Consider the following 16,571-nt stretch of genomic DNA (forward strand, 5'->3'; position numbering starts at 1 on the left):
TTCGCCCATATTCAATACCAGGAACAGCTTTACGTACCGTGTTTTTCCCCCAATCACAATAACAAGAACATCACTACTTATCGTGGTTCGTCCATATATACTCAACAACAAAAGTTCCTGCGACACCAATATTTTCGTGTATTTTTCAAACAAGTAAAGTTTGGTTTTCAATATTGTAGTACATGTATGGAATTACGTCACAAAAACGCAACTGCTACAGAAAAGACATATATAATAACAGAAACATCACTATCTACCGTGGTTCGTCCATTTATATTTAAAAGAACATCACTTCGTACTGTGGTTTGTCCGTTGATAACAACAAGGAGATAACTACTAACTGTGGTTTGTCCATTAATGATAACAAGAACATCACTACGTATTGTGTTTTGTCCATTAAGTTAACGAGAACCCCACTATGAACTGTGGTTTGTCGATTAATGATAACGAGAACATCACTACGTACTGAGGTTTGTCCATTTATGATAACAACAACATCACTACGTATTGTGGTCCGTCCATATGTAATAACAGAAACATCACTATCTACCGTGGTTCGTCCATTTATATTTAAAAGAACATCACTTCGTACTGTGGTTTGTCCATTGATAACAACAAGAAGATAACTACGTACTGTGATTGTCCATTAATAATAACGGGAACATTACTACAAACTGTGGTTTGTCCATTAATGATAACGAGAACATCACTACGAACTGTGGTTTGTCCATTAATGATAAGAAGAACATCAATACGTACTGTGGTTTGTCCATTAATAATAACGAGAACATTACTACAAACTGTGGTTTGTCCATTAATGATAACAAGAACATCACTTCGAACTGTGGTTTGTCCATTAATAATAACGAGAACATCACTACGTACTGTGGTTTGTCCATTAATAATAACGAGAACATCACTATGAACTGTGGTTTGTCGGTTAATGATAACAAGAACATCACGACGTACTGTGGTTTGTCCTTTAATGATAACGAGACCATAACTACATACTGTGGTGTTTCCATTAAGATAACGAGAACATCACCACATACTGTGGTTTATCCATTATTGATAACGAGAACATAACTACGTACTGTAGTTTGTCCATTGATAATAACAACAACATCACTACGTGCCATGGTTCGTCGATATATAATACGAGGAACGTCACTACTTAACGTGGTTTGACCATATTTATTGAACAACAAAAGTTTCTGTGACATTTAAAGTTATGTTTTTATACCAAATCTGAAACAATTTCAATTTGCTACAGATAAAAGACTCCTGTAAGTGTTTAAATGTTTTAATTTGCCATAGTGACTTCAGGAAATGCGTGATTTCATAAAAACAACATTAAAATCCAAAAATGTCAATTTACAAATCAATAGCATGTGTGTCTACCTCTGGTTGCGATGCAAGCAATACACCTTCATCTCATGGAACGGACCAGGCGTGGCACAAAGTCCTGCTGGATATCTGTCCATATCTGCTGGAGCATGTTTCCTAGCGTGTCTGTGGAACACGTGGTTGACTTCGAGGGCGCCAATCAATCTCATCCCACATGTGCTCTATTGGTGAGAGATCAGGGGTGCGAGCTGGCCAGGGGATGACATTCACGTTGTTTTGTTGAAGAGAATCCTGAACAAGTCGAGCAGTATGAGGCCGGGCGTTGCCATGTTGAAAGGTAATGCCTGGGCCATGACGACGCAAAACGGTAGAACAACAGGGCCGATGATCTGGTCGCGGTAGTGCTGTCCATTGATATTTCCTCTGTCTTGCTGTAATCCCACCCCATACCATAACGCTGTCGCCCCCGAACCGATCTTCTTCCATGACACAATGGTTGACGTAACGTTCACCTCGACGTCGGTACACTCGGATTCGTCCATCGCTTTGGCTGAGGTGAAAACGAGACTCGTCAGTGAATAGAACTTGTCCCCACTGCATGGCCGTCCAGCGTAGACGCTAACAGCACCACTGTAGACGTGCTTGACGGTGGTTTCCTGTCAAAATGGGACGTCTGGCGTGTCTTCTGGCGACAATCCCTGCACATCTGAGGCGACGACGTACGGTTTCTGAAGATATTCGTCGAAGGCCAGGGATGCTTCTTGCAGTCACTATTGCTGGCTGGAATCGATTTCGTAGGTGTGTTGTTCGAATCATGTTGTCTTGTCGATTATTGGTTACGCGTGGCCTGCCACTCCGAGGATGGTCTCTGACTGCATGCGTCTGTTGCCAAAGTTGCCATAAACACCAAATGGTGTTTCTGTGGACGTTGAATTGTCTTGCAACATCACGTTGACTCGATCCTGCTTCAAGCATACCAATGGCTCGCAGACGCTCTTTTTCGGACAGGCGTGGCATTTCGTAATGTTGAATAATTGCGTAATATTGTTGTTTTTCTGAGTGGTTGTTGTCAGCACGATGCTGAACAATGCATATGGAATCCCGTTAACTCACATATTTTATACCCATTCTTGGGTAGTGAAATGCATGGGGCTTTCATAAAAATCAACTTTTGCATGGAATGCATGCTTTTCTGTAACAGTTACGTTTTTGTGACTTGATTCCGTACATGTACTACAATATTGAAAACCAAACTTTGCTTTGAAACAAACTTTGAAAAATACACTAAAATATTGGTGTCACAGGAACTTTTGTTGTTGAGTATATATGGACGAACCACGATAAATAGGGATGTTCTTGTTATTATGATTTGAAAAACCCCACGGTACGTAGTTATGTTCCTAGTATTGTATGTGGACGAATCCATGTACGTAGTGATGTTCTTGTTATTATAAATGGATGCATTCCAGGGGTAACAGGGGCGGCCGGGTAGCCTAGTGGTTAAAGCGTTCGCTCGTCACACCGAAGACCCAGGTTCGATTCCCGACATGGATACAATGTGTGAAGCCCATTTCTGGTGTCCCCCGCCGTGATATTGCTGGAATATTGCTAAAAGCGGCGTAAAACCCTACTCACTCTCTGACTCCAGGGGTAACATGGCCTGTACTCACCAGATTTCATTGTTTACACTTCTTTTTGATTGGAAGACGTCATGTCATAGAACTTTGCAAACTGATTTGATAAAAGTAATGTGCGTGAGTGAGTGAGTGAGTGAGTGAGTGAGTGAGTTTGGTTTAACAACGCTTTTAACAGTATTCCAGTTATATTGTGTAAGGAAAGCCTGAAGTGATGCAGGTCTCAGACGTTTACCACTTCGGTGAAACCCACGAGTACGGGTATGGTGCTGACAAACCTAGAAACATAATCGGGGCGAACCGGGATTCGAACCCACAATCATAGGTTTCTGGCGTGCCCAGGGGACGCAACTCTGCACAGCCAATAGCGAGCCTTTGATATAAGTAAGGAACTAACTCATTTGATCATGAAAGAAATAATTTATTGTTACAATTGTCAGGAATAGCGTTTTACATGATGGGTTCACATGATCCATAAAACAAAACAAAATCAGCACAAAACTTGTCCACACTTGTCTAATTTAACACCGGCCATTAATAGTCGCAGTGCTGTGGTCGCTTCGTGATTGACGATTACTGGGATGAAACTATGACTATTGAGGAAATTCATTACATTTGTAAACGAAAATATTACGAGTGCGAGTTAAAATTGTACGTGACTTTGATAATATTACTGCCACATCTGATTGCTAAGTTTATAGTGGACGTCACGTCGATAATATTGCTGCCACATGTGATGGCAAATTAGAAGTGTGCGTCACATCGACAATATAGCTGCCACATGTGATTGGCAAGTTAAAAGTGGACGTCACATCGACAATATTGCTGCCACATCTGATTGGCAAGTAAAAAGTGGACGTCACATCGACAATATTGCTGCCATTTTGAGATGGCGAGATTCCAATGGGAAAGTTAAAATTGAACATCGCCAATTTTGCAGCCACATGTGATGGTTAAGTTAAAAGTGTGCGTCACATCGACAATATTGCTGCCCCATCTGATTGGCGAATTAAAAGTGTGCGTCACATCGACAATATTGCTGCCACATCTGATTGGCAAGTTAAAAGTGGACGTCACATCGACAATATTGCTGCCACATCTGATTGGCAAGTAAAAAGAGGACGTCACATCGACAATATTGCAGCCACATGTGATGGCAAGTTAAAAGTGTATGTCACATCGACAGCATTATTGTGACGACACATTCTGATCAATTGACAATGATGACCGCAAGGGTGGACAGGACGGGAAGATATTAGTGGATAACTCTTGTCATAGCCGAGACACAGCATGTCCTTCAAGGTCTCGTGCCCACTAGGCATAACGGGTGCTCGGTTGACGCTTGGACTCCGAACTGACCAGTCCTTATTTTAGCCCCTTTTTTCTGAAGAGAGGGTAGCATCGCTTGATATTCGAGGTTCGAAATGTAAGTGACTTGGTTGATTTCGTGTCATCTACCTCGACGGCGTGGAACGTTGTTCATAATATCATTTTGGAGATAATCCTGCGGTATTTTGAATTTTGATGTAGTTCCGCTGTAGAGTAATTACCTCTTATTTTAATAATTAGTGCCCTAGCACGAGGTTTCAAATGCATAGATTTCAAATGAATAAATAAGAGGTATCTACTCTACAGTTGGACAACATCAAATTTCAAAACACAGTAGGTTTATGTCCCATCTTTCTATCTTATGAAGGCAAGAGCGTTTTGAAAACGGCGCACACTTGCAATGTGTACCAACATAGGGTACAACGGTCCGCTATTTTAGAACATTCCGAAAAGGGGTCACAGGTAGTTACACATAGTTTTTCAAAAAGAAGTTGACAAATAACCCTCCAAACTGAGTCAAAACATGTATGTAATAATTCATTGCACTGGACTTACCAAGTCATTTCATGGAAATCAGCGTGACAGCATTTCTTGAAAATGGAAGATGCCATTTCCCATTGTAGGGGTGACAGGTTGTAGAAACAGCTTTATAAATGCTGAACGAATATATTTCTCCAACAAACTTGATGAATTAACGTTCTACTGTTTTTTACACGTAAGTCGTATTAGTTAGGGAGCAATTATCCCTAGTAAATAATACAAATTCCAAATAAATGCCTCTCCACCCCGAATTTGGATGTGGCAAACTCCACCTACCACATGGTTACTCGCAACTGACAATTGCTGCCACTGTTATTGTTTACACTCTCCGTGTTTCAAACAAGTTACACGTAACAAGATGGCAACCACTATCTATGATGTGGTTCAACATTAACCTGTAGATTAACTGTGAATGAGCCTGGTGGTACGACATAATTGCCAATGGGGTGAGTGAGTGAGTTGGGTTTAACGCCACTTTTAACAGTACTCCAGTTATATCGCAGCCTGTCAGCTTAATGTGGGAGGAAAGCCAGAAGTGATGCAGGTCTTAGACGTTTACCACCTCAGTAAAACCCACGAGCACGGGTATGGTGCTGACAAACCTAGAAACATAATCGGGGTGAACCGGGATTCGAACCCACAATCATAGGTTTCTGGCGTGCCCAAGGGACGCAACTCTGCACAGCGAATCGCGGCGCCTTAGACGACACGTTTACCTGTCCGTGCTTTGTGGTTAGGGATTGCTGACCGACGCACCGTGTGACATGACACCTGCCAGGCATGTATTACAGCCCATGCTTGCCGTTAAAGGCGACTAACGGGATCGGGTGGTTAGAAAAATGTACAGATGAATGGAAACTTACAGCGAATGTAGATAAAACAAATGTGGTTGTGTTTAGGAGAGGTGGTCAACTCGCTGAGTCCGAAAACTGGTTTTACAAAAACACCCAAGTTAGTCTTGCAGATGAATATAAAAAACCTTGGCATTTTATTTACTTAGACTTTGAATTTAGGAAAAACTGTCCACAATTTAGCTGTAAGGGCCAAGAAATCAATGGTCATGTTACTTACCACTGTATCTAAATTAGAACCTGTTCGACCTAGAGTTTATTTTAAGGTATTTGATGCCCAAATACAGTCTATCTTTTTTATACGGCTCAGAACTTTGGGGTTTTAAAAATTATGTACCTATAGAGAAAATACATTTATATGCATGTAAAACGTTTTTGAAGACAGGAATAAACACTCCAATCTGTATGGTTTATGGCGAATGTGGAAGATATACGATGTACATTAATGCATATATCCGTTGTTTAAAATATTGGTTTAAAATTCTAGAAATGCACGAAGACCGCCTGCCTAGAAAAGCATACACAATGCTACTTAATCTGGACAATCATGGGTACACAACACGGGCATCAAATAGTCGTTACATGCTATTTTATCACGGTTTCGGTTATGTGTGTTTGTATCAAGGTGTCGGTAATAAACATGATTTTTGAAGATTATTCCACAGAAAGTCACTAGATATGTTTCAGCAGGATTGGAGATCGACACTCGAAAATAGTTCAAGATATGTCATATATAGATCTTTTAAATCGTTGATTGAACCTGAATTGTATTTAAATGTTATAACACACAAATCTCTTCGCATAACATATTTAAGATTTCGTCTCGGATTATCTGAAATAATGGTTATTATTGGACGACATCGTTCTGTCCCGAAGCCAATGAGATTGTGTCCTTCCGCAAACTTGTATAGAGGTTGAACTTCATATACTGCTTGTTTGTACTGTTTATACTAATTTAAGGGAAGCATATATTCCACAGAAATACATGCGTTTATCAAATTTGTATTCGTGTAAATCTCTGTTGAATTCTAATGATAGAAACACAATTCTAAGGTTAGCACTTTTTGTTCATCATGCACTTTCTCGGCGCAAGAATCTTATAATATCGTGAAGTCACTTCGTAAAATAATTGTGTACTTTCACTTTGTAACATTGTCTCCACATATGTATTGTATGCAGCACATCCCTTTAGCTGTGTTGTACTCACGGTTATTATCCCTTGTACTCTTGTTTTGTATATGGGCCGGAGGCCTTAAGGTTCTACTACACTAAATCAGAACTGGTTGTGACAGTGCGGTTTTCGTAGGGAGCCTTCAGTACAGATCAAGAGACATATGCAGGCTGTGATTGGATGATATTGTATAAGTTTTTTATGTCTTTTAAATGCACATCCATCCAGTAATTAAAACTGCCTATATTTTTCAATATTTGGTGCTGACTTTTTGAACAAGATGACTTGTGCTTTATGTGAGCACAGATATTTTCAAGCAGGTGATATTTGGTGCGGAACTGGGGTTGGTGTGTTCAGCTTCCTGTACTCGGAAAAGGAGCTGGGTGACCTAGCCAAAATTTGTGTTTTTATTGCAGCTTTAAGGCCAGACTGTGCACATATGTAAATGTAATGGCTGTTGAATGCCTAGTTATTTTTTAAAAAGCTATAACGTTACTATAGAAGTCTATGGGAAAACATTTGGTTGTGTGTAACCTGTAGTACAATAAAACCTCTTGAACTTGAACTTGGACTCGCTGACTTGGTTGATGCATGTCATCGATCCCAACTGCGTGGATCGATGCTCATGATATCAATCACTGGATTGTCTGGTCCAGACTTGGTTATTTACAGACCGCCGTCATATAGCTGGAATATTGCTATGTGCAGCGTTAAACAATAAATAAACAAACAGAGCAGACATTGCCGGATTTACATAAATTCAGTACAGTTTCAGCACATTAACAGTTACATTGCATGAGCTGCGCATCACATATCAGTGGCGTTTACTACATGGGTTTCAGAGAAACAATGTCATCGAACAGTAGTTGATAGGAATGTTGCTGAACGAGAGATCCAGTATTGTATTTTACGTGTGAGTGAGTAGGTTTCATTTAACACCACAATGAAACATTTTTTAATTATGTCACATGTGTCTGAAATGATAAATGTCTTAGCAACCCACGAGCGCGGTGCTGATGCTGCCATAATCATATATCGAACTTGTTGTTTCAACTGTTTCAAACTCGTCGATAAATACCATATTACATATACCGAATTAAATGAAAAAAGTTTATTCTGTGTGTAAATATTGAGGATCGTTAACGAAAACGGAAGGTCCTTGTGCATTCGAATCCGTAGGTGAGTAAGTGAGTGAGTCATTGTACGGTGGATCGGGCGGTCATTGTACGGGGGATCGGGTGGTCATTGTAAGGTGGATTGGGTGGTCATTGTACGGGGGATCGGGTGGCTATTGTAAGGTGGATCGGGTGGTAACTGTACCAGGGATCGGTTGGTCACTGTACCAGGGATCGGGCTGTCATTGTACGGGGGATCAGGTGGTCATTGTACCGGGGATCGGGTGGTCATTGTAAGGTGGATCGGGTGGTCATTGTACGGGGGATTGGGTGGTTATTGTACGGGGGATCGTGCGGCCATCGTAAGGTGGATCGGGTGGCCATTGTACGGGTGATCGGGTGGTCACTGTACCGGGGATCGGGTGGTCATTGTACGGTGGATCGCGCGGCCATCGTAAGGTGGATCGGGTGGTCATTGTACGGGGGATCGGGTGGTCATTGTACGGGGGATCGGGTGGTCATTGTACGGGGTATTGGGTGGTTATTGTACCGGGGATCGTGCGGTCATTGTAATGTGGATCGGGTGGGCATTGTACGGGGGATTGGGTGGTCATTGTACCGGGGATCGGGTGGTCATTGTAAGGTGGATCGGGTGGTCATTGTACAAGGGATCGGGTGGTCATTGTAGGTGGATCGGATGGTCATTGTAATGTGGATCGGGTGGGCATTGTACGGGGGATTGGGTGGTCATTGTACCGGGGATCGGGTGGTCATTGTAAGGTGGATAGGGTGGTCAATGTAAGGTGGATCGGGTGGTCATTGTAAGGTGGATTGGGTGGTCATTGTACGGGGGATCGGGTGGCTATTGTAAGGTGGATCGGGTGGTAACTGTACCAGGGATCGGTTGGTCACTGTACCAGGGATCGGGCTGTCATTGTACGGGGGATCAGGTGGTCATTGTACCGGGGATCGGGTGGTCATTGTAAGGTGGATCGGGTGGTCATTGTACGGGGGATTGGGTGGTTATTGTACGGGGGATCGTGCGGCCATCGTAAGGTGGATCGGGTGGCCATTGTACGGGTGATCGGGTGGTCACTGTACCGGGGATCGGGTGGTCATTGTACGGTGGATCGCGCGGCCATCGTAAGGTGGATCGGGTGGCCATTGTACGGGTGATCGGGTGGTCACTGTACCGGGGATTGGGTGGTTATTGTACGGGGGATCGTGCGGCCATCGTAAGGTGGATCGGGTGGCCATTGTACGGGTGATCGGGTGGTCACTGTACCGGGGATCGGGTGGTCATTGTACGGGAGATCGGGTGGTCATTGTACGGGGGATCGGGTGGTCATTGTACGGGGTATTGGGTGGTTATTGTACCGGGGATCGTGCGGTCATTGTAATGTGGATCGGGTGGGCATTGTACGGGGGATTGGGTGGTCATTGTACCGGGGATCGGGTGGTCATTGTAAGGTGGATCGGGTGGTCATTGTACAAGGGATCGGGTGGTCATTGTAGGTGGATCGGATGGTCATTGTAATGTGGATCGGATGGTCATTGTACGGGGGATCGGGTGGTCATTGTACCGGGGATCGGGTGGTCATTGTAAGGTGGATCGGGTGGTCATTGCACGGGGGATCGGGTGGTCATTGTACCGGGGATCGCGTGGTCATTGTAAGGTGGATCTGGTCGTCATTGTAAGGTGGATCGGGTGGCCATTGTACGGGGGATCGGGTGGTCACTGTACCGGCGAACGGGTGGTGATTGTACCGGGGATCGGGTGGTCATTGTACCGGGGATCGGGTGGTCATTGTAAGGTGGATTGGGTGGTCATTGTACGGGGGATCGGGTGGTCACTGTACCGGGGATCGGGTGGTTATTGTACGATCCTGCTATCAAACATCTCAAGCCGCACTGAAAGGGTTGTAATATTGCTCACTGCTGCGCAAACAAAAGAGTTTTAAAAACAGACTTAGAGTCAGTGATCCGGCTTCTTAACAATTGAACCGCGGTGTAGGTTAATACGCGTGCGTACATGCAGTGGATTAATGCCCCGGAGGTGCTTAGTACATCCTTAATGCATGCAGTGGATTTATACCCCGGAGTAGGTAAGTACATCCTTCATGCATGCAGTGGATTTATGTCCCGGAGTAGGTTAGTACATCCTTCATGCATGCAGTGGATTTATGCCCTGGTGTTGGTTAGTACATCCTTAATGCATGCAGTGGACTTATGCCCCGGAGGTGGTTAGTACATCCTTCATGCATGCAGTGGATTTATGCCCCGGAGGTGGTTAGTACATCCTTCATGCATGCAGTGGATTTATGCCCTGGTGTTGGTTAGTACATCCTTAATGCATGCAGTGGAAATATGCCTTTGAACCTAGCACTTGATTAGTACGTTCATGCATCATGCAGCGGAATTCAAACCCATACTCACACCCCGATGACAAGCAGTTACATTAGTCGTAGTCGTCGTAGTTGTCGTAGTTGTCGTCCTGGGCGTCATCAACGACGTCTCCTCCTCTCGCTTACCTTCAACGATGCCGGAGGGGAAGTTCTGGTCGCTCGATGTCTTTGGGAACAGAACTAACGCGACATATATTCCAAAACCTGAAGAGAGATTATATCACAAGTCAATGTCCACTCAAAAACAAACCTGACGTCGGAGCACTTGCCATGCTCTAACATTGGTTTCGCACTATTGTAATAGTGACATTATTACCGATAATTTAAACATTGTGTGAGATCAGGGCCATGGCTCCAAAGAGATATAGCGTCTACATAGTCCCACTCCTTTTGTATCGGTTACTTGATACAAGTGTATCCCCGGCCGCGTCATACGGAAAGACGTTAAAAGATGGTACTTGTTGTTACCCTGTCTGGCGCTCGGCATTAAAAGGGGCAACTCTCTTCCCCCCCCCCCCCCCCCCCCTCCCTCTCTCTCTCTCTCTCTCTCTCTCAAATTTTGTTATTGACATACCGAGAGTAACAAGGATGGTGTACCCAACGACCCCCGTGACGTCAACCGCCGCTACCAATAGCACGAAGTTGATGACGATGGAGAGGATTGGTAGATACGGCACCAGCGGCATCTGTTTAAAGAAGATTGAAGAGTGGGTGACTGAGTAGGCTGAAGTCAGCAGTGATGCAGTTACGTACTTCAGGTCACCTGTGACGCATGCGCATTGACGCCGTTCAAATCGCCAGTGGCGTAGGTCAGGTCAGCAGTGACGCATGCGCAGTGACGCGGGTCTCGACACCAGTGACGCAGTGACGCAGTGACGCAGGCCGTTGACATTTACCGCTTTGGTGAAACACGTGTATTGTAATCATGGGTTGTATGGGGTACTGAAGAACTATTCTAAGTCGGATCTTCACAGGTACCGCGTTAATATAATTAAACACGAAGACATGTAATTAACTCGAGATTTAGTTTGGGGCGAAAATCGGACAAACTGCTCTTCTGATGTTAATTTCAAAGGCCGTCCTTCTTAACAGACCTAGGGTCATTCTCGCGTCAAGGCCATTGGACAAAAGACTGCCTACAATGGTATTTTGTGTTCAGCATTTGTAAATAAATAAAACGTCATGTGTAATCACACTTAACCGTTTACATTGACCTTGTATAGGTGATAAAACTAGGTTTCAGTGGTAGGCACAGAGGTGTTTCCAATCCATTTAATTAAAAAACTTCAAACAATATGGTATACAAGGACAAGAGAAACCAACATTAAATCTAATCTACTTTTCATTAAGGGATATGTACATTTACCTATACGTCCTTGATCCAAACATACTTTATTGGTTGGTTGGTTGGTTTAACGCCGCAGAAATATTCAAGCTATATTACGGCGGTCTGTAAATAATCGAGTCTAGACCAGACAATCCAGTGATGGATATCATCAGCATCGATCCATGCAATTGGGATTGGCATGCATCAACCAAGTCAGCGAACCCGACCACCCGATCCCGTTAGTCGCCTCTTACGACAAGCATAGTCGCCTTTTACGGCAAGCATGGGTTGCCGAAGACCTATTCTACCCCGGATACGGGTCACGTACTATAATGACAACCCCGATATATATAAAGCAGAACATGGTCAAAACGGAGGACATTTTTACTGAATTCAATCGTGTGAAGTACTTACGCTGAAGCCGTTGTGTTTCGCCGACCCTTTTTGTGTCGCCATCAGCACCGATAGGAAAACCAGTAACCCCAGGAGAAGTCCTAAACACACAAACGCCAACACGTTCCTGTGAAGGAGATCGTCAATACCACCAACAAGCTGTAGTCCTAGACCCAGAGACGTGAACACTACAAGATATACCAAATTCTGCAATCCTATCCTGTCCGCCAAACCTCTGAAACCTGATCGAGGTTCCCTTCGTGGTCCATCACTGGACAGAAGGGAGCGTTCGTCCATTTTAACATTTCCATTCTCTTCATTTCCTGAACTTGAACTCGGTTCCTCGCGTCTACTGAGTAACAGAATACCGTTTGATATAACAAAACTTAGAAATATAGATATAACGTTAAAGCTGACAAGGTTCGAAATGTCGAAGAGAAGGGCAAATATAGACACAAGGAGGCCCATGACCACGGCTGCTCTGACTGGAACCTTGGTAGTTCTGTTCACACTGAGGAAGGCCTTCAAGAACAGTCCGTCACTGGACATGCAGTATACATGTCTTGATAGGCTATATAAGTTCAAGATATTTAGATTGCTGATGCCTAGAGTCGGGCCTATGCTGACGACGTATTTCGCCCACTCGAGGTGCTTGTAGGCGAATGCGGACGGAAGTGGAGCCCGGGTGTCAATTTGTGAGTAGGGCACAAGGAGGATGAGGCCGCAGGACGATCCTACGTATAGCAGTGTTACAATAAGTAATTCTGAGAATATTGCTCTTGGGATGGATTTCCCCGGAGTCTTGCACTCTTCAGCTGACATGCAAATAATGTCGAATCCCTGAAATGCGTAGAAACATGCTGCAGTCCCTGCCATCACACCACCGATGCCAAACGGCAAGAATCCTCCATGTTCAGTGTTACTGATGTTGCTGTAGTCGCCTACAACCAACCCCATAACGGTGACAAACAGCAGCACACATACTGACACACACGCCAACACTGTGCTGATGAAAGCGGAAGCTTGGACACCAAGGGAGATAATTATTATGACCACAATCTCGTATGCGCATGCCAGGAAGTCCAGATTTTCGCTAAATGGCGGCCCGAGTGTGACCTTGCCAAGGTAGTGGTCTGTGGTTTCGTGGATGTAGTTGTTGAAGAGCGAGTCGAGATAGCCGCTCCAGGCTCTAGCTGCAATGGCGCCACTTGTGAGAAAACCTACAAGACAACACTATTTATATATAGTCTGGAAGTTTTATAAATGTATGTGAAGTGAGCCACTGATCACCAGTACGTTTCGGTACAATGCACATTTCATTACAGTTCACAGTTCCACTGCTTGAGCTCAGCGTCAGGTTTGTGTCGCGTTTACTGCATGTGTTTCAAAGTGTCATCGTTCAGGACTTGACAGGACGACACCACATGTACAATATGTCACGGCATCTACGAAATTTTGGTTTAATGCCGCTTTGAACGGTCTCCAAATTATAAGTTACGTCCACAACCGATGAAACCCATGAGATCGGACATGGAGTCGACATACTAATTTGGGCAGTTCGGAATTCGGTTTCTGGCGTATCTAAGGGACGTAACTCTGCACTTGGCAACCCCGCCACCCCTGCTCCGACCCCAAACCTGAGAGCATGCTATACACATACGTGTATGGACCTACCCACAAGGGGGCGGTGGGGTGGCCTAGTGGTAAAAGCGTCCACCCGTCACGCCGAAGACCCGCGTTCGATTCCAAACATGAGTACAATGTGTGAAGCCCCTTTGTGTGTTCCCCGCTGTGATATTGCTGGAATATTGCTAAAAGCGGCGTATAACCTCTCTCACTCATTCACTCACTCACCTACCAACAAGAGCTATCCAGCCGACAAGGAAGGCGAGCAGTTCACATGCACTCTCATACACGTAGGTGTATGTGGCGCCAGTCTTGGGTATCCTTGCGCCGAACTCCGCGAAGCAAATGGCGTTTATGACAGTTACTATGCCGGCCATGAGGAAGGACAGTAGCACCCCAGGTCCTGGTGATAAAGAAGACATAGTGTTCAGTTCGTGAGTCATATAAACTGTACAGATAATTGTAAAATCATCACCCACAAAAATTAACAAACTCCATTCCACTGTACAAGCTGATTGGATATTACAAACACAGTAAGTGTCCGTATATATTTCACAACACTCTACAGTGTCATGGCTTTCGTGTTAATAAATACTTTACAATTTTCACAAAATGTTGCAGATGGATGGAGAATGTAATTAACTTAGGAACACTTCAGAAGTGTAATTGTATGCTAACAGTACAGTCACGTGGAAGTACTATTGGTGCATGGACAGTAGGATGGACAATCTGTGAGCAGTTTAATTGTAACAGATTAGTAGAACGATTTGAGCGTTGATCGTAATATTTAGAAAATGAATAAATAAAATTATTACTGTTCTGGTTTCTGGTGAAGTAAACATGGCATATCGAAAGAACTGTGGATGATGATGGGATTGTGCGGTGAAAGATCACCCAAAGATGACCCAAGGAGGACCAAAGGATGACCCAGGGGTGACTTGCCTTTGCATGTGTTAGTGACGGGTGCCTCCTGGGGGACAGGATACGCTCCCCAATTAACGAACACCTAACATCACTAGTTGATAGTGATTCATAAACACATGCTTATATTATGACATAGACGGAATCGCACAATGGATTCTCTTTTGGTAGAAACTTCTTATAGAAAGGTTGTTGTCGCCTCTATTAAGAAGTCAAAACAGCAGTTTATATGCGTTGCCACGCAGACTAAGATGGCATTATCAAATTAAGCTAACATCACATAACATCAGAGCCACTAAGCCGGTAAGTATAGCCATTTCTAACGATATGCTGGACCTAAACGAAAAACCGTCCCACCTGCATATTCCTTTGCTGCCACGCCCACCAGTACATATATGCCCACCCCCACCGTGGAGCCCACACCCATGAAGGTCAGGTGGGTGGTGGTGAGACATCGCTTCAACTCCGTGCTGCGATCGTGCTCCGAGATTATCATCTTCTTCTTCATCCGAGTCCATAGGAGCCGCAGAGAGTCCTTCGCGCCCATCATTGTTGACGTAGGCTCGCACTTTACCTTCTCATCCTGTGTTCAGATATATAAAATGAGTGAGTGAGTATGGTTTCCCGCTGCTTTTAGCAATATTCCAGCAATATCACGGCGGGGGACACCAGAAATGGGCTTCACATTGTACCCATGTCGGGAATCGAACCCGGGACCTCGGCGAGACGAGCGAAGGCTTTAACCACTAGGCTACCCGACCGCCCCCGATATATAAAGATATATGCCAATAATGATTTTGTAGCTGTAGCTGTAGCTGTAGATAAAATAAAGATCTAATTTCAACAAAATCCTAAGTCGAAAACGTCAAGGCAACCGTGGCCATCATGGCAACCAAAATATATTGTATATATATTGTTGGGTAAAACAGTAGTATTGCCACATGTTGCACAATGCAAACATAACAGAAAATAATACTAAATGAACTAGCAGTGCGTGAGATTACAGGACAATGCTCAATGTATTTGCACCAAATGAAACGTCAATACACCAATTTTCCTTGGCTGAGTCAGGGAGACCACAGAGTTCAAAACGTTCCAAATCAGTCAGCCATTATTGATAACAAAGTGCACAGCAACACATGTTGATGATGTTGGCTGTGTGGTCTCTGGGTAGTCCGGCTTCTATTTCACTGAATCATGTTCCAGCAGCGGGCAGGACGACTGCCACGAGATGATGTCGCCAGTCACAGGAACTCACAGAGTAAGTGTTGGGGCATTCCTTGCCACGTGGACACCATCGAGTCAGGACAAAACAACAGTCAATGGTAGCATGAGTGAGTGAGTGAGTGAGTGAGTTGGGTTTTACGCCGCTTTTAACATTATTCCAGTTATATCACGGCGTGTCAGCTTAATGTGGGAGGAAAGCCCGAAGTGATGCAGGTCTCAGACGTTTACCACTTCGGTGAAACCCACGAGCACGGGTATGGTGCTGACAAACCTAGAACATAATCGGGGTGAACCGGGATTCGAACGCACAATCATAGGTTTCTGGTGTGCCCAAGGGACGCAACTCTGCACAGCGAATCGCGGCGTCTTAGACGACTGGGCCACCAATGTCCCCCTCGGGTAGCATGAGTAACTATCAACGCCACGCGGGGATACGCAGTCAGAAGAGACATTGTAACTATCAACGCCACGCGGGGATACGCAGTCAGAAGAGACACTGTAACTATCAACGCCACGCGGGGATACGCAGTCAGAAGAGACATTGTAACTATCAACGCCACGCGGGGATACGCAGTCAGAAGAGACACTGTAACCATCCGATCCACATTTTATCTCGCTGTTTGATAAATATGAGATAGTATACGTATTATGTACCATAGGTAATGACAGTTCTGGACCACTTCCA

General features: G+C 44.4%; 1 protein-coding gene across 1 annotated transcript; it reads right to left on the reverse strand.

Annotated features, from left to right (window-relative positions):
* Window positions 1-10,393: 10,393 nt before the first annotated feature.
* On the reverse strand, window positions 10,394-15,234 carry LOC124112390 (cationic amino acid transporter 4-like). The gene is made up of 5 exons (XM_046472484.2): window positions 15,017-15,234; window positions 13,971-14,141; window positions 12,134-13,332; window positions 10,967-11,078; window positions 10,394-10,596 (listed from the first exon to the last, which is right to left on the reverse strand). The coding sequence occupies exons 1-5, from the start codon at window positions 15,207-15,209 to the stop codon at window positions 10,394-10,396; spliced, it is 1,878 nt and encodes a 625-aa protein (XP_046328440.2). The 5' UTR covers window positions 15,210-15,234.
* Window positions 15,235-16,571: the final 1,337 nt, after the last annotated feature.

The sequence above is a fragment of the Haliotis rufescens genome, unplaced genomic scaffold, assembly GCF_023055435.1.
Source record: "Haliotis rufescens isolate VD_foot unplaced genomic scaffold, xgHalRufe1.0.p SCAF_13, whole genome shotgun sequence".
NCBI classification, from domain to species: Eukaryota; Metazoa; Mollusca; class Gastropoda; order Lepetellida; family Haliotidae; genus Haliotis; species Haliotis rufescens.